Source organism: Anolis sagrei, chromosome 3, assembly GCF_037176765.1.
Source record: "Anolis sagrei isolate rAnoSag1 chromosome 3, rAnoSag1.mat, whole genome shotgun sequence".
In the NCBI taxonomy this organism is placed as follows: domain Eukaryota; kingdom Metazoa; phylum Chordata; class Lepidosauria; order Squamata; family Dactyloidae; genus Anolis; species Anolis sagrei.
The window spans coordinates 59,781,420-59,803,418 of record NC_090023.1 but is presented as its reverse complement, the minus strand read 5'-3'; the positions used below and the strand labels follow the sequence as shown (position 1 = coordinate 59,803,418).

Here is a 21,999-nt window from a genome sequence, read left to right as displayed (position 1 = left end):
ACTTGTTTCCTACACTGTTCCTCCCCCATTTTTAACTTCTCTTTTTGTATCTTGGGAGTTCAACTTACAGCCTAAAAAATAACAACATCTAAGAGGGGTTATTCTTGCGTTCTTACAGGAGGGAGGAAGAAATGAAGTTCTCTTGAATCTCTCTCTGCTATCTTTTTGATAGGCAAAAGCAGAATAGCAGGAGTTTCAGGCAAGAGTTCAAAAGGTCTTTTAAGACCTGAAACAGGAAGAGGGAGCTGAAAGGGGTTGCTTGCTAAGAAGATTCCAAAGACATGAATCACAGGATTTGTATGCTTGCTATTTTTTCCTGAATGTTTTGAATATCTTGTTTGCTATACTTCCTCAGTCTCAATATGGTAATGGCAGCAGAAAGGAATCAATTCTGCCCATCTTAGCTTCTCCCTCCATGATGACATCATTTTATTTACTAACAGGCAAGAGGGGATTCCCATCACATGTTGAATTGGATGTTTTTACATGTCTCTACATGGGGAATTGAAGAATAAGTCGCTTGCCAATAGACTCGGGAATCATGTGAAAAATCTACACTTTAAAAGTGGCACAATACCCCTGCCCTAGAATCATACAGTTGGAAGAGACCTCGTGGGCCATCCAATCCAACCCCCTGCCAAGAACAGGACAATCATGTTCAAAGCACCCCCATTCATATTTGAAGCTTGTGTCGAGTGAAGGCACCATTGCTGGCAGTTGCTTAAGTGTGTAGAAATGTTTCTTTAATCGTATGTGATGAAATTTCTACATAAGGATGAGGAAAATCTTATTCAATAAAACTATGCTGCATTTCCAGATGTATTACACTTAATTTACATTAAAAATGGCTCTTTACAGACCAACCAATAACTTTTCTCATAGCAAGTACCTTATTATTTCCTCATTTGGCTTGTGATGACTATTACTGTACGTTTCTCTTGACCCATAAGTGTTGCACTGATATGAACTATATTCTCTTTGCAGAATCTTCTCTTTCCAAACCAGCCTCTTCAGCCTAACAGTAGATATTCTGTATCACCCACCGGGGATCTCACTATTACCAATATCCAGCGATCTGATGCAGGCTACTACATCTGCCAGGCACTCACTGTTGCTGGAAGCATTTTAGCAAAGGCACAATTGGAAGTTACAGATGGTAAGAAATAGAACTTTTGTTGTACTATTTTTGTAATTGTTTGGGGGTATAGTGGATAGCCATCTATGTGGTAGGCATTTCTGGTGGAGAAATATCTTTGACCCTCCTGATCTGAAAATTAAACTATTTTTTAAGACAGTGTAAATAGTTTAAGACAGTGTAAATGGTCCATACATCAGGAAATAAAGCCGTACTGTTCATTGGAGGGAGGATAGTTGAGGCAAAGATGAAGTACTCTGGCCACATCATGAGAAGAAAGGAAAGCTTAGAGAAGGCAATTATGCTGGGGAAAATAGAAGGAAAAAGGAAGAGGGTCTGACCAAGGGCAAGATGGATGGATGGCATCCTTGAAGTGACTGGATTGACCTTGAAGGAGCTGGGGGTGGTGACAGCCAACAGGGAGCTCTGACGTGGGCTGGTCCATGAGGTCACAAAAAGTCGGAAATGACTGAACAAATGAACAACAACAACAAATAGTTTATTTTTTTTTTGAAATTACAGATATTTTATACAACATTATTTCTTTTAAAATGGTCATTGGCTAGAAAGAATGGCACTTACTAGGAGCAGAGAAGAGGACACGGGTACACAGTTATAGAAAATATATGATTTCAGGAACAGTTGGGGCAGGCCCGTAGCCAGGATTTCATTTCGGGGGGGGGGGCTGAATTTTTTTCAGGGGGGGTTCGGGGGGGCTGAGTCTGAGTGAAAGAGGGTCTAGCCTAGCAAACTTTTGTATCATTACCCCAATACCCTCATGTATATGGGATATATTGAGTATGGTTATCAGATCATGATATGAATAAACATAACAGTTTAAATAATGCACCAGTAAGGCCTTTTCGCGAACCACCATGAGAATTTGGGGGGGGGGGGGGGGCTGAAGCCCCCCGAGGCCCCCCCCCCCCGGCTACATGCCTGAGTTGGGGCAGTGAGGAGATCAAGGTATCAACCTGGGAAGCACACACAGTGTAACCTGTGTTTTCTTCCAGGAAAGAAGCAGCTGGCTGTTTATTATCAAAGATGAAGTAGGAATAAGTCCACTTCTGTCACAGAGGCCAAATTGAGCAATTAATGGCATATCCCCCCCCCCCTTTTGATCCTCCAAATCTTATATCCTATCATGCAGCCTGCTCCACAAGTTGGCACCAATAGAGCCCAGAGGAGCAACCAAGTGTTGCGGCAGACCCACCCCACTAATTACACCAGCTAGCTCCACTATTCCTGAGTGGTCTGTGACCTTGAGGGGAACCCTGGGACCCTTAAATTAAACTTTTTTTTACCTGTTTCTGCCCATTGCCTCTGCAAAGATCACAATGCCCACATTAAAAAAAACTCTTATATGAATTTGTAATCTAATGTTCAGTGAAATCTCCAGAGTTGTCTACAAAATAGTTTTAAAATGTATATTCTCTCTTATGAGTGTGTGTATTTGTGGGGAAAACTGCTCTACCCCCCAAGTAAATTTTGTTGAGAACACGAGAAAGGTCCTTTTTGGTGGTTCAGTGCCATTTGGTTTGGATAGTTGGATATAGAACCTTTAAATTTTGGACTAAAGTCTGAACTGGATTAATCGCCAACTGAGATCCCAACCTATCATAGACTCATAGAATCATGGAGTTGGAAGAGACCTTGTAGGCCATCCAGGCCAACCCCCTGCCAAGAAGCAGGAAAATCACATTCAAAGCCACAATATCATCTGCCACGATGGTGGCCACTCCCAATCTCTGGATGCTCTGTTGTGAGAGGCCTCTCTGTTGGCCTTCTGACAGAAATCAGGGGCTTTCATTTAGACAGCCTTTGCTATACTAGCTGGGAGAAAGAAGTTATCTGATTATGCATCAAAAAGATATACAGTTTAACACACAGGACCTCATTAATGGGTAGCAGAAATGTACTTTCTTAATCATCAGAATTTTAAGGATGTTTAAAAATATATACTTAGCTGAGTAGAAGTGGAGGGAGATCACAGGTTCACTTCTTTGAATTATATAACAGAGGAGCAAATCCAAGTTTCTGTGACAGTATTCTTATTACAGCAAAACATCGAGCTCATTGTATTTCATATACAAAGAAATATTTGTATGCTCTTGGTGGGGTTCTTAAACTGTGACCTGTCACTCAGAAAAAAATAAATATTTTTCACCGCTACAGGTAGACACAAGTGTTTATCAGGGTTAGCTGTTAAGATAAAATGAGAACTGACCTATTGAAATTAATCTGAATGTATTCTGTTACTTTGTTCACCAACCCCTGCATTGCTGGACTACAGAGATATAGATTCACAGGTTTAACCACTGCCACTTCAGAGCTCAGTTTGCTTATCATCTTTCCTATTACCAAGCCAGCTTAAGTATTTTATATTACTTGATTTTGTTGACTTAGGATTTTAAAACAGGGCAATCTGGGTGATGCAGAGGGCAGAAGAAATAATATATAAAGGAAGGCAATGGCAGATTCTTGGCATGAAGAAAATTTGAGGAAGTAAAACAAAGAAAGCAGCAGGAAAGAGTTGTATGGCAGGAACTCTCCTGTTTAAAAAAAAAACCCTAGATATGAATTTATTCGTGACGCATTTGAGTCACAATAGTTCTAATATTAATTTAAAGCATACTCATATATGAGAATAAATTTAATAAAATATTCAGAGGTGATAATAAAGTCAGGCTTATCTTATGTATAATGTATGGATCCTTTCTAATAGGATATTCTTATTATATTATTTTGGGCACAGAAAATCGTGTTGTGAGAAAAAGTGTTATCTTGTCACATATATGTCCATATGTGTATGCACAAGGAAACTATGTTCAGTTTTCTTTGCTGCATGTTTTTGTTAGTCATACATCAGTATAAGATTATATTCTTGGAATTTGGACTGTTGTTGGTAATAAAACTAAAGAAGTCACAATTCCTATCTGGTTGGTATTTTATTGCACTCTAAGACTTTAATATTTTCGGTCTTAACTGTCTCATTAAATATCTCCTGACAGACGTTGATGAATTTTTACCATTAGAATGGTGTGTTACATTCATATCTGCTTTTACATGTCCCTTAGAGACCCGAAGATACCATGCAAATATGAAAAAAAAGACTAATTCTGAATAATCTGTCTTTCAACAAGCACAGATTCATCATGAATGACAGGTAGAGAGGTTCAGCAACACGTTCTGGTCGTCTGAACAAGGACTTGGTGCTTTTCCTTTGTTTTCTGAAAAGATGATAGTATTTTTATGACAAGGAGAGATAATTTCTTCTTATCCTTGCATCTTTACAAGTGTGCTGAGTTTCTGAAGATTAAAATCTAACCTTCACTCGGTGACCTCCTTAAGTCTTCCCTTTTTTTCATTCTTGATGACAAAATGATGCATTTTCATACAATTCAAATTTACATGTAGATTAAAGGGACATTTAAAATTAATGGAAGAGCAGTATTTTCTTAAAATCTGTCTACAGAGCTGTCTGATTCAGTGCCATGGCTGTGATTGGAATAAATAGAGCACACAAATATTGGCCAAGAGGACATTGAGCTGTTAATGTTTGCACCTGCTGGTGCTGAAAAGATTTACTGCAACAGGAGCTGAAAGGAGCAAGTCAGGTTCAAGGATATCAATGATGAGAAATTCTTCCTTCAGCCCGTCAAGGCTTCTTGTCTGCTTTACTTTCCAGCATTTCTTTGTACATAAGAGAAATAATGACTTCTCCCTGCTTTTCCCCCCCTCTATGTCCTCAAGTAGTCATTAGTTCATTAAGTGAAGTACCTGCAACAAAAGGAGGCTCATTTCCAATTTCTTTATACCTTTATTTATTAGTTAATTTTGTATTCTGGCCCTTCTCCAAGCCATTCAGAGCAATATATATGGGATTACCTATATCCAATCCTACTCTTTATACCTATTTTTAAAAGAGCATTATTTTTATTGATGCTAATAAGATAGACTGCTTTTCAAAATGGCATGTATAGCTGCGTAAGTGCATATCCCAAATAAAATACTGGCACATCAGCATTGCTAATGCTAATTATATTTTTGAATAATTAGCTTTCTGACGCTTGACTGGTGATCTTAGTTTTCCTTCTTAGTCCATTTCCCCCTCTTTGGTTAATTATTTAATAGTAGACGTGACTTTTCATTTTTCTCAGAACACATTTTTGTTTGCTGTGGAGCAATTTAAGTTGAATTGAAGTGGCAGCACAGAATGAAAACACATGATATGAGCAGGAAATATAAGCGCTTAATTATAGCATATGCAGCTATGTTTCATTTGTTATGTTTCCCATTTTGTAATCTCTGTTGGAAATATTTTTAACTCAAGTGTGCATATGAGTAGAGATTACTAACAGTGATAAAATGTGCTGAGCTGAGTGATAACTTTGCTGATTATGGATTATGGTACATTTGAAATTCAGATATACTGTATTTCCTTGAAAAACTGCCATATACATTGTTTCACTGTCTCTCATGGAAAAATAAAATCATTTTAAAAATTAAAACAGGCTAGACAATTTTCTTCAAAGGAAAACTAGGTAAGCATCTCAGTCATATAATGATACATTATGCAAATACACTAAAAGCTTCAATATACCTGTCAGAATGAGTTTCATATAGAAATTCAGTTATTAACTCTATACAGTGTCGCTCGTTGGGTGCACTTGAATATTAAAAGTCAATCTCCTCTAATTCATTCATTATTCATTTTTGGCAGAATTTATTGTTGTTTTATACTTTACTCTCTAGACCTGTCACTAATTGTTCTGCATGTAGGTGATCCATAACCCATATTTAAAATCATAGGTTTTTAAATAAGCCTGACAGTGTTTCCTTTATTGGTCAGTATGTGAATATGCTTTTCCAAATGAATTATCTCACTAATTTAAAATATCATGTTTGTGTACAGTTTATGTTCTGCAGTATGTCTTTCTATTCTGTATGCATTAAATTCCTTAGGGTAACATTTGGTTTTAAAAGGAATAAAACACAGGACTCTGAAATCCAGCTTGTAGAAGTAGACTCATAGAATCATAGAGTTGGAAGGGGCCTCGTGGGCCACCCAATCCAACCCCCTGTCAAGAAGCAAGAAAATCTCATTCAAAGCACCCCGACAAATGAACATCCAACCCCTATTTAAAAGCCTCCAAAGAAAGAGCCTCCACCACACTCCAGGGCAGAGAGTTCCACTGGTGAACAGCTGTCACAGTTAGGAAGTTCTTCCTAATCTTCAGGTGGAATTGCATTTCCTGCAGTTTGAAGCCATTGCTATCCTAGTCTCCAGGGCAGCGGAAAACAAGCTTGCTTCCTCCTTATGTCTTCCCCTCACATATTTATAAATGGCCACCATGTCTTCTATCATTTTTCTATAAGTAGTTTTATAAAGTTTTTAGCTTTCTAAAGTAGTGGAGCACAGATCCATTTTATTTTGGCCTTCCATGTCCGTGGATTCTGCATCCAGAGTCAACCATTCATGGTGTGAAAATGTTTTTTAAAAAATCCAAAAAAAGAAATATTGAGTTTGCCTTTCACATAAAGGACAACTTTGCTACACAATTGTATATAATGGGACAGGTTTTAAGGCCTGTCTGGATGAGCCCTTAGATTTCCCTCAAATCCATGGAAATCTGTAGTAGTCTCACCCATAATATTCTTGTTACTGAAGATTCCTTTTAGCCAGAATCTTTCAATTACTTTATTGACCAGTTACATTTAAAGGATTATGGTCAACTAATTTGGAGATACAGCATATTATTTGAGAACACAGAAATGCTGGAGCACTCTAACAATCACCATGTCAGACTACACAGAGAAGCCACTGAAATCCACAAGCATGTGGACAATTTCAGAAAGGAGGAAACCATGAAAATTAACAAAATTTAGCTACCAGTATTAAAAGAAATCTAAAATCAGGACAGTAAATAAAGAGCAACACTCAGAAAACTGGGGAATTCCAGACATGAAATAATCAGGGCCAGCTGACACTTCTCAATGAAAGATTCCCCCAGGCAGGGAGCAACCTGGCTTTGAAGCTGCAAGGCCATTGAATGTTAATCAAGGTGGCCAATTGCAATATTCACACCTGCCTCAAGCAGACAAGAGTTCTTTCTCCCACCGTGGACATTCCACAGATATATTAACCCCACTTGCCTGGCTTCCAACATACTTCATACCTCTGAGGATACCTGCCAAAATGTGGGCTAAAAGTCAGGAGAGGAAGCTTATGAAATATAATCATACAGTTTGGAAAACTCACAGTAATCCAGTGATTCTGGCCATGAAAGCCTTCAACAACAGAATTTGGAGATACTATTCCCATGCCAAGGACACTGACATTTTTCAAAATATTCATCTTATCTCAAAACCAATGCCTCTTCATATAGCTAAATATATATAAAAATAACTTTATACATATAACTTAGATCCCCTTTCTAAATGTGCAGTTGCAGTTATACTGCCAAAGATGGCAAATATTTTTTTCATATTCACTTTATTAGATTAATTCTACTTGTCATAATGTGGAACAATACAATAATTTCTTTCTTTGATGTCTTTGTTTTGTTCAATTCTAGGTTAAGCCTTGAGTGAATACACAATGTCCATGAAAAAAATGTTTTAAGTTCAGACATTGCATTATTTGAGCTAAATATCCTCTTTTGTGGATGAATGGATAATAGGCCATTATGAAGTCCGCATGCTAGGAATTTCAATAATAGTCATTTTGATTTATTGGAGCGCTGTTTATGCCACCTATTGTAAACCCATCCCAATGACTGGTGATTTTTAAAATTGTTTTATTTATGTATTTGTCTGTTTTACAGCTAGTGCTTGTTTACTTTGATTGCTATTTCAGCCTTAGATTTTATGATATTTACATTTGGATAGTGTCTGAACATGAGTTGATAAGTAAAAAAGGAATTCTGTCAATGTAATAATAACACTAAACAACAATCTATTTTCATATTTTGCAATATAATGTTTATATTTTTAGTCATGTAGGAAGCAAGAGCTATTTTTTCTGCTTAACAGATGGCAGAGGGAATAGATTAGCAGTAGAATTATTTATGAAAAACTATTCTTGCAAGAAAAGTGAGCATGAGCATTTACCTCATCTTTAAGGTATCCCACTGGTAGTGGAATAAGGCACACATGCAGCCGTGCACTTACAAGTCACAGAATGATTTATAAAATAATTCAAGCATACAAATTTAAGAGAAAGATTAGAGCTCATAGTTTTAAAATGTAATGAAAAGATGTGATGTCTAAGCAATTAGGCAGTTTGATTAAATATGAATGTTTCCTCACCAGAGAGCCGTTCATTCAATTAAGTGAATTAAAACTTTTTTTACTGTGTGTTATAGCTAGAAATGAAGGGGTTTTTTTCATTGTTGATGAGTACATTGAAAAAACTAAAGGAACGTCTGAGACTATGCTACTCATTCAGGGGCAATTGCTCCTGATTTTATTATATTTTCTGGTGATCCAGTTTATGAAAGAGAGACTGAAGACTCAAGTATTTGTGCCAGTTGATTTTTAAATAATTAAATCTGAAGAACTGCTTCGACACCATATTTAATCCAACATTTTTTTAAAAAAAATGTCAAATACTATTTTAGGACACAAGCTGTGTGAACAACACAAGTTTAAATCTGAATAGTCACAGAATTATTGGCACAATTTGTTAAATTGGACATTCTGTTTTTCATACCTTAGTTACCTTAGCTACTTCCAGATTGGACTATTGTAATGCGCTCTATATGAGGCTGCCTTTGAAGATGGCCCGAAAATTGCAGTTGGTGTAAAGGTCGGCAGCCAGGTTATTAACTGGAGCTAATTACAGGGAGTGGTCAATCCCCCTGTTTAAACAGTTCCACTGGCTGCTGATAAGTTTCTGGTCTCAATTCAAGCTGTAGTTTATAACCTACAAAACCCTAAACGGTTCGGGACCTTCCTATCTTTTTTGTTTACATCTTCCCCTACAAACCTGCATAAGTTCTAAGATCTTCTGGGGAGGCCCTTCTCTCGCTCTCTCCTCTGTCACAAATGCAATTGGTGGTAGTGGGGAAGAGGGCTTCCTCAGTGTTTGCCCCTAACCTCTAGAAGTCTATCCCCACTTTTCATAAAGACCTAAAAACGTGGATATTTCATTGTACCTTTGATTAAACAGTTCACTAGATAATCCCCCCCCTCCCCCAGGCATAACAATATCTGGCTCCTGCACTTTACTACTGTTCCCTGCCCTATACATATAGTGTTCTAATTGACATTTCCCTTCTTGTCCTAACTTATCATATGGCTCCTGCACTTTTTCCATCTGCCCTGTCCTTGAAACTTTATTGCAGAAGTCCCTACCCGCCTGAGTTTAGCATTTGATTACTATGTTAGTCTATTGGTTGTTTGTTGTTGTTATTCTATGTTGTTTTATGACGTTGCTCTTACAAATTTTATTGTCCTATGTTTTAATGCTATAATTAAGCAGGCTTGTCCCCATGTCAGCTGCCCCGAGTCCCTTCGGGGAGATGGTGGCGGGATACAAAAATAAAGTTCTTGTTCTTGCTGTTGTTGTTATATCCTAGTCTAAGCTGCATTTTGAGAGACTAAGCCGTAAAGGGCTGCTGAAATATATATTTATGTTCAATTTCCATGCAAGTAAAGGGACAAATAAATAAATAAATAAATAAATGATAATATTGGCTAAATCTATTAAAAGTGTCTTTATATTGCTATTCCCTGTAACTATTCAAGAATTTGTAGATGTGTTCATATGATCCTGTATTAAGCTTATTTTGTACAGTTCCAATTATGATGCTTGTGAACAAAGTACAATTGGCAGAAAAATGTGATCCCGTATTAAGCTTATTTTGTACAGTTCCAATTATGATGCTTGTGAACAAAGTACAATTGGCAGAAAAACACATTAGGATTTATTTATTTTGTGTTAAAAGGATTTCATAAATAAACAAGTATAAAACTGATAAAATAGAGGGAGCACAAGATTTTAGACCAAAAATGGGCAACAGCGACCACATTGTCTGTAGCTTTAAACAATTCTTCTTCTGTGCATAGGCAGGGCATTGTGGGAAAGCATACAGATGTGGAATTGTTTGTTCTGCTCCACAGTCAAACACAGATAGTGCAATTTGTCCACTCCACTTTTTAGTCTGTTCAGGGACTTCCAAATTTCCCATTCTTGGTTGGCCTCTGAAGGGCAGAAAATCAGCAGAAAAACACTTGGGGATATAGTTCCATTATTCTTGAAAAAGGTGCAAAGTAGCTCTTCTCTTTCTTTCTGCTTACACACCTTTTTTTTCTTACCACTGTGTATTTTTTTCTAAGAGGATTGATTTGTTATAACATTTTCCTTGATCTTATACAAATAGCTTAAGTATTTTTACAGTTTTATTCTTGTCTAGCACCAGCAAACTCAGTGAAATATTATCTTCATGGTAATGCTTTTCTTCATAAAGGGATTTGAACATAGTGTTTTATTCTCTAATATTATTAATGTTTTTTCAAGATTTTGTCATTGCTATTCTGTCAGAAAAAAACGATTTTTAATCATATAACTTATGTGGTAGTACATTTTTTAATTTAAATTTGGTTTTTTCCCCAGTTTTAACAGACAGGCCTCCACCAATCATTCTTCAGGGACCAGTAAACCAGACATTGGCAATAGATGGAACAGCTTTATTGAAGTGCAAGGCTACTGGTGACCCAATGCCTGTTATCAGCTGGTTAAAAGAAGGATTCCCTTTCCTGGGCAGAGATCCAAGGTTATCTATTCAGGACCAAGGAACCTTGCAAATTAAACCTTTACGGGTGAGTGCAGCAGGCTCTAATAATATGTTTACCATCTTTAAACAAGGTGACTAATACTTAAAGGAAATCCATTTGTTACTCATTGAATGTAATTTGAATAGCCATATAACTAAACCATTTTATAGATGGTGATTGTAAACTTCTATCAACAAAACATTTTTGCAAGCAAAAGACCTCTGATCATTAAAGAGAGGTTCATATCTCAAGAAAAAATATACTCAGATTTTGAAGGTTTTGAACCTTCCTATGTTATTTTAAGCAGGTGTTTCTTAGGAATGGGGATGTAGGTCTTCACTGGATTTCTAATTGAAAGAATAATAGAATCATAGAGTTGGGAAAGACCACAAGGGCCATCCAGTCCAATCCTCTGCCATGCAAGAACACACAAAGCACCCCCAACAAACAGTCATTCAGCCTCTGCTTAAAAACTTCCGGAGAAAAAGACTTCACTGCACTCAGGAGCCCCCAGTGGCGCAGTGGGTTAAACCCCTGTGCCGGCAGGACAAAAGACCGACAGGTCACAGGTTCGAATTCGGGGAGAGGCGGATGAGCTCCCTCCGTCAGCTCCAGCTCCTCGTGCAGGGACATGAGAGAAGCCTCCCACAAGGATGATAAAACATCAAATCATCCGGGTGTTCCCTGGGCAATGTCCTTGCAGACGGCCAATTCTCTCACACCAGAAGCGACTTGCAGGTTCTCAGGTCACTCCTGACACGACAAAAACAAAGAAACAAAAACCTCAGAGGCAACATATTCCATTGTGAAACAGTTCTTGAGTATTTTAGCTTTTCCTGCCTTGAGTAAGGCTATAACTATAAACTTTTTTTTTTTCGTTTTGGACAGAAAGGAGCATTTTCTATACAAATAATATAGTTTTCTGTATAGAAAATGCTGTTTTCTATGTAAATCACCCATTTGTGAATTTTGTATAGAGTAAGTCCCCAATTATAGCATTTCCTGTGCAGAAAAAGAATCACTCTGTGTAGAACTATTTTTATGTACAAAAAAATTGTTTTCTGCTCAAACCAACCATGTGTAAATTTGAGAAAGAATAAGCTCAAGCTGTGAAGATTCTCTTGAATCCCAAATTCTTTTCATTTTAAGTTTTTCAAATGATAAAAATAATTATTATCATTATTACTATTATTATTATTTTCTACTAGCCATCTCCTGGTGATCTGGAAAATAAATTAATGTGAAAGTGTTGGTTTCTAATATATGTAATTTCTTTATGCTTGTGGATAAACAGTATTTCTTGCCCTGTTTTCTTGCCCAGGTGAATGGAGTTGACCTTAAGTATTTTCTATTGGTCATAGGGATTCTGTGTGGGATGTTTTCCCCAATTCTATTGTTGGTGGGGTTCAGAATGCTCTTTAATTGTAGGTGAACTATAAATCCCAGGAACTACAACTCCCAAATTACAAGGTCTATTTCCCCCAAGCTCCATCTGTGTTCCTACTTGGACATATGGAATATTCGTGCCAAGTTTGGTCCAGATCCATCATTGTTTGAGTCCACAGTGCTCTCTGGATGTTGGTGTACTACAACTCCCCAATGCCCACCAAACCCTTCCAGTATTTTCTGTTGGTTATGGGAGTCCTGTGTGCCATATTTGGTTCAATTGCATCGTTAGTGGAGTTCAGAATGCTCTTTGATTGTAGGTGAACTATAAATCCCAGCAACTCCCAAATGACAAACTATTTTTTTTGAGTGATGATCACTCCTTGGGTTAGTAGGTGTCTTGTGGTCAATTTTGGTGGCAATTCGTCCAGTGGTTTTTGAGTTATGTTAATCCCACAAATGAACATTACATTTTTATGTATATAGATTTATCATTTTTTGCCTTATTCTTAGTATTTTTTTTCTCTTCTCCTTTCTCCTCCTCCTCCTCTTCTTCTTCTTCTTCTTCTTTCCCTCTCTTTCCTCTTTTTATTGTAAGGCAGAAATAAATAAAAAATATCTTTAAAAAAGTTTCTCAAATATTTCTTTTTTAAAATGTAACTATTTTTCAAACTTTTCTAATATTATTCCTACCTCTACTCAGGAACATCTCTAGCAGGGCATTTTAAGTTAAATATTAGAAACGTTCTTTAAATCTACTAAGTTGTTGTGGTTTAATTTTGATGTCCTGGAGACCTTTGAAGTGCATGTATTGTTTCTTCTTCTGAATAATTTCTTTGGTTGAATAAATAAGGTCTTCCACAGACAGGGTCCCTAACGCAACAATTATGCCAGTTGCTCAGTGCTAATCAGTCTGATGGTAAAACAGATTAATAGTAATAATAAATGTGATTTTTATTCATGTCTCCTCATGACTTGACACGGGTAACATGTTCAAAACACAGAGATAAAATATAATACTATTAAATGTGTATATTAAAATTCACAGAAAAAGATTGACACCAATACTAATAAAATTTAGAGTAAAAATTCACAGTTTAGAACTGACCTGGTTGGCTTGCTGGAAGCAATAAGTCTTCTTCTGAATCTTGAATTCTGACAGCTTATTTAGCTGTCGAAGCTCTTCTGGCAAATCATTCCACAGCCTAGGGGTGGCTGATGAAAAGTTCCTTTGAGTGACAGTTCTTAGTTGGGTTCTGGCTGGCTGAAATAGACACTCCCCAGAGGATCTAAGTGTCCTAAGGGGCGGATTATAGGGGAGAAGGGGATCCTCTAGGTAACCTGGACCCAAACCATGTAGGGCTTTAAAGGTCATAACCAACACTTTATACTTTTCTTGGAAACTAATTGGCAACCATGGAGTGACCTTATCATGAGTGTAACATGCTGGCTCCTAGATGTTCCCATAATGAATCTGGGTGGCATCTTTTGAACTAATTGGAGTTTCCAAATTTGGTACCAAGATAACCCAATATGCAATGCATTGCAGAAGTACGACCTTGAAGTTACCAGCATGTAAATCACCTTTAGATCTTCCAGTTCAAGGAAGGTGTGCAGTTGGTGTATCAGCTGAAGGTGCTAATAATCACACCTTATTGTCTCATCTATCTGAAATGACATTTGGGGAGACAGATCCAGGAGCACCCTCAAGCTGCAGACACAGTCTTTCAGGGAGAGTATAATTTTGTAGACTGGTTGACACCCCTCCAACCCTAGGTTGGGTCCCTTATTAGCAAGCATATATTTCTTATCTAGATTCAGTTTCAATTTGTTTTTCTTCATCCAGCCCACCATCTCCTCCAGGCATTCATTCAGAAGGGACATGCTGTCCTCAGCTAAAGTTGTTTTTGAAGGCATGGAGAAATATTTTTGGTTGTCATCAGCATACTAATACAACCTCACCCCTTTCCTCCATATGATCTTTCCCAGCATTTTTATGTGCATATTAAAAAGCATTGAGGATAGACTAGCCTCTTGTAGGATGCCACAAAATAGCTACTGTTTTGAGCACCACCATCTGGAACCTGCCTGACAGGTAGATTAGTTTACTTTTGCAGATTACTCTGTTATTGCTTGCACAATGCCTTTATGATAAATCATCCCTTTTGTGTGAAATTAGCAGTGCACTCAGAGTTATTTCTTAGCTACAAACCTAAAAAAGAACTAATGTTTACTAAGTTAAGATTAACAACTCATTATCCTAATTGTTGAAACCCATTATAAAGTTTCTTGTTAAACAGAAACCTTACTGAGCTTCAATCATAGTCAACATAAGTGGTTATACATGGTGTGTAAGGGAAGGAAATGGAATATACCTAAAGAGAGGACAATTTGCAGGAAGACTGATATTGCTCAATTCAGCTCCTAATTTATTAAGTGCAGTTTGTTAAGAGGAAAAAGAGTGTAGTAAATAATAGAATAATGGTTTATGTTTATAAATATGCTACCAGTATATGATATGTGCAATGCATAGTTAATTGCAATAATTCATCTAATATATAAAAAGAGAGGAGGAGGGAGGGAAGGAGAATATGCACAGAGAGATACCTATACATTCAGAGAGGTAAATAATAGATATTGTATTCATAGTTACAATCTTAGTGCAAGCACTATTTCATTTCATCAGCAGTAGGCTAAGACTTACATTTATTATCATCTTCTTTTTTGTACCTCATATAGAGACAGCTTTAAAATAACAGTTTTTTGTTTTCTTCCACTATGTTATCAATGCTTATAAATGAATTGTTAACCTCCTTGGAACAAAGTGGAATTTATTTAAAAAATGTATGCTAGCTTTCCTTGAGTAAACAATTTATCCTCTCTCAAGGCTAAAGGCAGGTTTGGGCCATGAAGGTTAATGCATTTTTACTGTCAAGTTGGATTAAAGAATGCGCTTGAATAGTCAAGATTCCCCAGTAGTGTTGGAAAGCAGCAATTAAAGACAGTAGCTTAGTGATTTCAAACAAACTTACAGAACACTGAAGATGGGTTTCTGGCAAGAATCCATATAGCAGAAGCTTGTGGGATACTTGTCCATCTCTTACTATGAAAACAGCCAAATATCAGTTCAGCCATGCACATCCATTAATTGCTTTGTTCTATACATCAAATTTATAAAAGAGACTAAAATAAAATATTTTTTTTTTCATGAGGAAGATCCTCAACAAAGAATAAGTCACTTTAAATTTCAGGTTATTATTTGATCGGGTCTGTTGATTTGCTCATATGCCAAAAAATTCCTTAAACAAAACCAATACTTTTTTCAGTTCAGTTCAATTTAGGATCTGTCTGAAGAATGCAGACAAAATTTGTTAAGTGCAACAATTTGGTTATACAACTTTCAAAGTGATGGTACTCACCTTTAAGGCCTTGCATGGTCTGGGGCCGATGTATCTGAGGGACCACCTCACCCCCTACCAACCCCAGAGATCCCTCCATTCTGAGGACCAAGATCTATTGGAAGTCCCCAGTGTCAAGACCTTGCGTCTAACAGCAACCAGACGCAGAACCTTCACAGCAGTGGCACCATCACTCTGGAATACTCTGCCACCTGAAGTCCGTGCCTTGCGGGACTTACCAGCTTTCCGCAGGGCTTGTAAGACATACCTGTTTCGACAGGCTTTTAATGTTTGATATTGTTGTTTTTAAATTGTTTTAAATTGCTTTTAAATTTTGTTAGATTTTAGCTATTCTTGTAAGCCGCCCCGAGCCCCAAGGGAGTGGTGGCATATAAGTTCAAATAATAAAATAAATAAAATAAAATAAACTTTCTAACTACCCTTAGAGCTAATTAATAGGCCTGTTTGATCAAGAAAAAATTTGTTTCTAAAATCAATTCGTAATTGGGGTGTTTTTTTGTTTCGATATTTAAAATATTTACAAAACTTTCCAAAAAAATGTTTTGTTATTTACGAAATTTCGTAAATATTTACAAAACATTTTTTAAACTCCATTTGCCTAGTATTTTAAATATCGAAATTTTTTCTTGATCAAACAGGCCTAGTTTCCAACAGACCTCTGAGGATGCCTGATGTGGGCAAAATGTCAGGAGAGAATGCTTCTGGATTGGTCATACATACAGCCCTGAAAACTCACACAACCGGCCTCCCGCGCCATCCAATCGGCTCCGCCGGCTCCTGCGCCCTCCTCCTCCTCCTCCTCCTCCTCCCAGCTGTGTTGTGATGGCGCGCGCGCGCTCACCCTTACAACCGGCCTCCGCGCGCCATCCAATCGGCTCCACCGGCTCCTGCGCCCTCCTCCTCCTCCTCTTCCTCCTCCCAGCTGTGTTGTGATGGCGCGCGCTCCGCTCACCTTTACAACCGGCCTTCGCTCCTGCTGTTAGCCCCGTGCGCCATCCGGCTCGGGCTCCTGCGCCCTCCTCCTCCTCCTCCTCCTCGCACTTCCTGCAACACAGCTGGTAGGAGGAGGAGGAGGAGGGGGGCGCAGGAGCCCGAGCCGGATGGCGCGCGGGGCTAACAGCAGGAGCGGAGGCCGGTTGTAAAGGTGAGCGGAGCGCGCGCACACCATCCAATCGGCTCGGGCTCCTGCGCCCTCCTCCTCCTCCTCCTCCTCCTCCTACCAGCTGTGTTGCAGGAAGTGCTAGGAAGAGGAGGAGGAGGAGGGCGCAGGAGCCCGAGCCGATTGGATGGTGCGCGCGCGCTCCGCTCACCTTTACAACCGACCTCCGCTCCTGCTGTTAGCCCCGCGCGCCATCCGGCTTGGGCTCCTGCGCCCTCCTCCTCCTCCTCCTCCTCCTTCTCGCACTTCCTGCAACACAGCTGGTAGGAGGAGGAGGAGGAGGAGGAGGGCGCAGGAGCCCGAGCCGATTGGATGGCGCGCGGGTGAGCGCGCGCGCGCCATCCAATCGGCTCCTGCCACGGTGCACTCACTGCTGGGGTGCTTGGGACCGCCGGATTGGCTCCCAGGCACCAGCACATGACCACAGCACTGAAGTCAGCACAGCAGCCGCCATTCCATTTACGAGACGAGCTGAAGCTCGTAAAAAAAATGGGGCTGCTGTTTCGATATTTTCAAACCCTTCCGGGTTTGAAAATATGTTTTGATATCGCGTCGGATATGAAAAAAAAAAATACGAATTAACGAATTAACGAAACAAAACCGACAGGCCTACTAATTAACTCATCTAACTATTAATAGAGTTAATTAACGTAGCAATTATGATTATAGATAAATTAGGGCACTGGCACCACGCAGAGCTGTCACATATATATTCTCCAATTCCTACACATTGCTTTTGCATGAGAAAGAGAGTAGGAAAGATGGCAAGACCTGTATATTCCCATTCTCAAAAATGAAGTATAATAGACCGACTTGCCAAATAGATGAATATGGCTCTTTTAAATCCATATTCAAGGTTAAACTTGAAAAATCCTTTGTACTACTGGGTTTTGTTTTATCTAATTCATGTTCAAAAAGGATAGTTGCTTTGTTAAGGTTCTATTAGAATGTGACCTTTGCCATAGAAGGGAAGGGGGGGCTATTTCCTTCAGTAACTGTCAAGTAAACACCCGATTGGATTATGTTGATTTAGTATCCATCTAAAAACCCTCGAAAACAATGAACATTGAAGAAATAACAGAGACATTTATGGCATGAATACAGATCAGTCACATGAACTCAAATCTCTCACACAGTCCTTTTTTTAAAAAAAGAAGATCAATAAACTAGCTTGGTCCCTACCTCCTAGATCTATAGGACTCTGCACACAGGATATGATCTTCGGCAATATGATATGATTTTAGCCTCTTATCACAAGTGTTAGCTTTCTTTCCAAACCTTTTCTGTTTCTAGGCTAAGATTAGGGCTTCATGGGGTACTCCATACTCAACCTACTACTGCTTTTGATTGATCTGACATCCAATACATGGCCCTAATCTATAATATCAAAAGGTTTCCCTGTTTTGTGGAAGAGAATGATGGACAGAAAGAGCAAAACAAAAATGTACATAGAATGTGGTATATCTTCCCATGAAACCCATTTATTTATTTATTTATACAGATTTGTTTCTTTTTTAAAAAAAGTCTAAACATTTTACGAGCCGCAGCACAACTTAGTTAAAACCTTTGATTCGTATCAAAAACTTTCAAACATAATTATAGAAATAAAGAGAAAAGGTCTATTTGGGGTAGTAGCTTGAAGTTATTTCTTTTATGTAGATATTGGTACTGCAAGATTTAAGAATTTCTTTTGAATTCTGAATGTTCCACTTTGTTGTGTTTTCTGCACTTTCTAGTCAAGGTACACAAATGTCTCCAGCAAACAGTGATGCCATTTCATGCAAACCCACTACTAAGAAAGAATGATTAGAATTCACAATATATACACATTAAATATTAAATACATTATATACATATTAAATATTCAACTTTCTACCTAATCAGCTTCCATTATTTGCACTGAGATCTATTTGAGCAGTACCAGAATGTGCATCTACACCAGGCATGCACAAACTTCAGCCTTCAGTAGGCTGTTAGGAATTGTCTGAGTTGAAGTCCAAAACACCTGGAGGGCCAAAGTTTTCCTATGCCTGATCTACACTATAAAATTAATGTTTTACTTTAATTACCATGGCTCAGTGCTTTGGAATCCTGGGAGTTGTAGTTTTACAAAGGTTTAGTCTTCTCTGCCAAAAGGCATTTGGTGTCTTGTCAAATTACAAATCACAAGATTCCATAGCATTGAGCCATGATAGTTAAAATGGTGTCAAATTTCCTTAAGTTCCTTAATGTAGATTTATCCACAGGTAGCAAGTTGCTTTTGCTATGCGATTTTCAAAAGAATCGGTGCATGGAGATATTCATTTGTGAAACTCATGTATTCTGTCAGTTATTAATGTTGAAGTGATTTGTCAGGGAAATTAAAATCTACACTTTCTAAACTTTTATAATGAAGACATAGGAAGCTGAAAATTAAAGGATTTAATTGCTCATGTCTTCTGTATGGTTTGTTCAAACAATGAAAAAAACATTGTCATATTAAATTGTTCTCTTTACAAACTGTTATCCCAAACTAGTTACACTGATAACATGTTAGATTCTAATATGTGGACAAAAAAATCTTGAAAACAGATCAAATAGGATTAAGGTTCAAGATATTAAATAGAAGCTATCATTAAAATATTGTTTTGAAATATTTCATTCTATTTATTCTGACTCAAAGCGCAGTCTAATCCACCTTGATCTGCAAACAAGAAATATATAGAAACATTAACTGAGGAGTATATGTCCTCAACCATTTCTCTGTGTTTAGATGTCTGACACTGGAACATATACTTGTGTTGCCACGAGTTCAAGTGGAGAAACGTCCTGGAGTGCTGTGTTAGATGTGACAGGTAAGCCATGGCTATCATCTCAGGTAGGTATTATATCAAGAGGTTCTGTAATGGTAACTTAGTTTCTTCTTAAATCTTCATGTTATGAGCTAAATCTTATTTTATGTAAGCATATGTGCCCCTGGGGGCGCAGTGGATTGAACCCTTGTGCCAGTAGGACTGATGACCGACAGGTCAGAGTTTTGAATCTGGGGAGAGCATGGATGAGTTCCCTCTGTCAGCACCAGCTCCCCATGTGGGGTTCATGAGAGAAGCCTCCCACAAGAATGGTAAAACATCAAAACATCTGAGCATCCCCTGGGCCACATTCTTACAGACAGCCACTTCTCTCACATCAGAAATGACTTGAAGTTTCTCAAGTTGCTTCTGACATAAAAAAAAATGTTCCCCTGCTGTCTCTGCTCTCTGAGGTAGAATTTTTGAATCTGTAGAGTGCATGAGAGAGGCAGCCATCCCCTCCTGATTCCTCTGCCTAAAACTGTCCAATTCAGAGTTAGATTGATAAGCTCCAAAGAGAAGTACAGTTCATCTTTCATGTCTAATAGATTCTGCATCCACAGATACCACCATTGACGGCTTCAAAATATCTCCCTCATTCCAAAAAGCATAACTTGATTTTGCCATGTTATATAAGGGACACCATTTTACTATATCCTATATATAATTGGATTTAAGCATCCACTCATTTTTATATCCATGGGGGCGGGGGTTCTGGAACCAAACCCCAGTGGATATATAATTTGACTCTCCTCCCGAGAAGCAGACCCATCATTTCAACTAACCATGGTAGCTCTGTTGCATCTTCGGCTTCATCTGCATGTCATCCCCTTCATATTACAAAAGGGGGAAAGTAAGTCTTAATGTGCAGCAAGCTATAATTTAAAACAATGGGTCTGTGGTGGTGCAATGAGTAAACCGCTGAGGTGCTGAACTTGCTGACTGGAAGGTTGGCAGTTCAAAACTGTGGGACGGGGTGAGCTCCTGCTGTTAGCCCCAGCTTCTGCCAACCTAGCAGTTTGAAAGCATGCAAATGTTAATAGATCACTAGATACTGCCTTGGCGGGAAGGTAAATGGCACTCCATGGAGTCATTCTGGCAACATGACCTTGGAGGTGTCTACAGACAATGCAGGCTCTTTGACTAAGAAATGGAGATGAGCACCACCCCTCAGAGACAGAATGGGAAGCCTTTACCTTTATCTGTGTTTTGTTGTTACTAGGCATTGAATGTTTGCCTTTGTGTTTGTGTGTGTTGGAATCTGCCTTGAGTTCCCTTGGGGAGATTGGGCGGAATACAAATAAATTATTATTATTATTATTATTATTATTATTATTATTATTATTATTATTAATCTATGTGGATAAACTGGGAAAGCCAGCTTCATCCATGGCTATATAGATATAGTTGAAGGATACAAATCATTTTGTTAGTTTGTTTTGCTGGAATTTTCACTAAAGCTTGAAAAAAGCTGTAGCTATAAAAAATATAGAAATAGTCAAACTAGCTATCTATTGTTAGCCTGTGTATCCAAGATGGGTATTTTAAATTGCCTTTTGAACTTTTAATGTTTATATTTTAATAAACTGCTTTGATTTCAAAATCATAAAATATAAGTGTTTGTCCCCTTCAGAATCTGGGGGTGCAGCAGTCAGCAGAAATTATGATTTAAATGACCTCCCTGGGCCACCATCCAAACCTCAGGTCACCGATGTCACAAAAAACAGTGTCACCTTGTCTTGGCAACCTGGCACTCCTGGAAACCTACCAACTAGTGCATATATCATTGAAGCATTTAGGTATGTTACCAACCTATTTTTTTTACCATATTGGGACAATTTTGATATCTGCATGTCAGAACAAACTCATTTTAGAGCCTTGTTAATGTTAGGCAGCCAAAACATAAAAATAAAAAAAATGTTGTTTGTATGTGTTCTGATTGAACATTTCTGGAAAAATACTTGGTTGAATTCCCAATTATTCATATTCACTATGTTTTAATTTTTGGAAGCAATGCAAACAGCAGTGCCAATGTTACTGAGATCAGGATTGTTACCAGTAATTGAATGATTCCAGTATTACTGGCTGCCTTTTGTTTTATAATGTGCATTCATCATTCATTCATCAACATCAAACTTGTACAAATGAAGTAATGTTTTCTAATTTTGTAAAATTATCCACTTAGACCTGGATATAAACAGCACTGACATCGCAGAAGTGCCACAAATTATGTTTATTAAGATATATATCTAACATTGCACTGAAAGTGTAGTTCTTTAGTCTTATCCT

The 21,999-nt window shown here is 38.1% G+C and overlaps 1 protein-coding gene across 14 annotated transcripts in view; it reads left to right on the top strand.

Annotated features, from left to right (window-relative positions):
• ROBO2 (roundabout guidance receptor 2) overlaps window positions 1-21,999 on the top strand; it is a 1,336,704-nt gene that overhangs the window by 1,200,848 nt on the left and 113,857 nt on the right. For all 14 annotated transcript variants that reach the window (XM_060770531.2, XM_060770530.2, XM_060770520.2 and 11 more), the window contains 4 exons: window positions 985-1,156; window positions 10,755-10,960; window positions 19,632-19,713; window positions 21,344-21,509. In XM_060770531.2, the coding sequence (XP_060626514.2) occupies window positions 985-1,156; window positions 10,755-10,960; window positions 19,632-19,713; window positions 21,344-21,509 (626 nt within the window). The remainder of the gene's footprint in view (window positions 1-984; window positions 1,157-10,754; window positions 10,961-19,631; window positions 19,714-21,343; window positions 21,510-21,999) is intronic.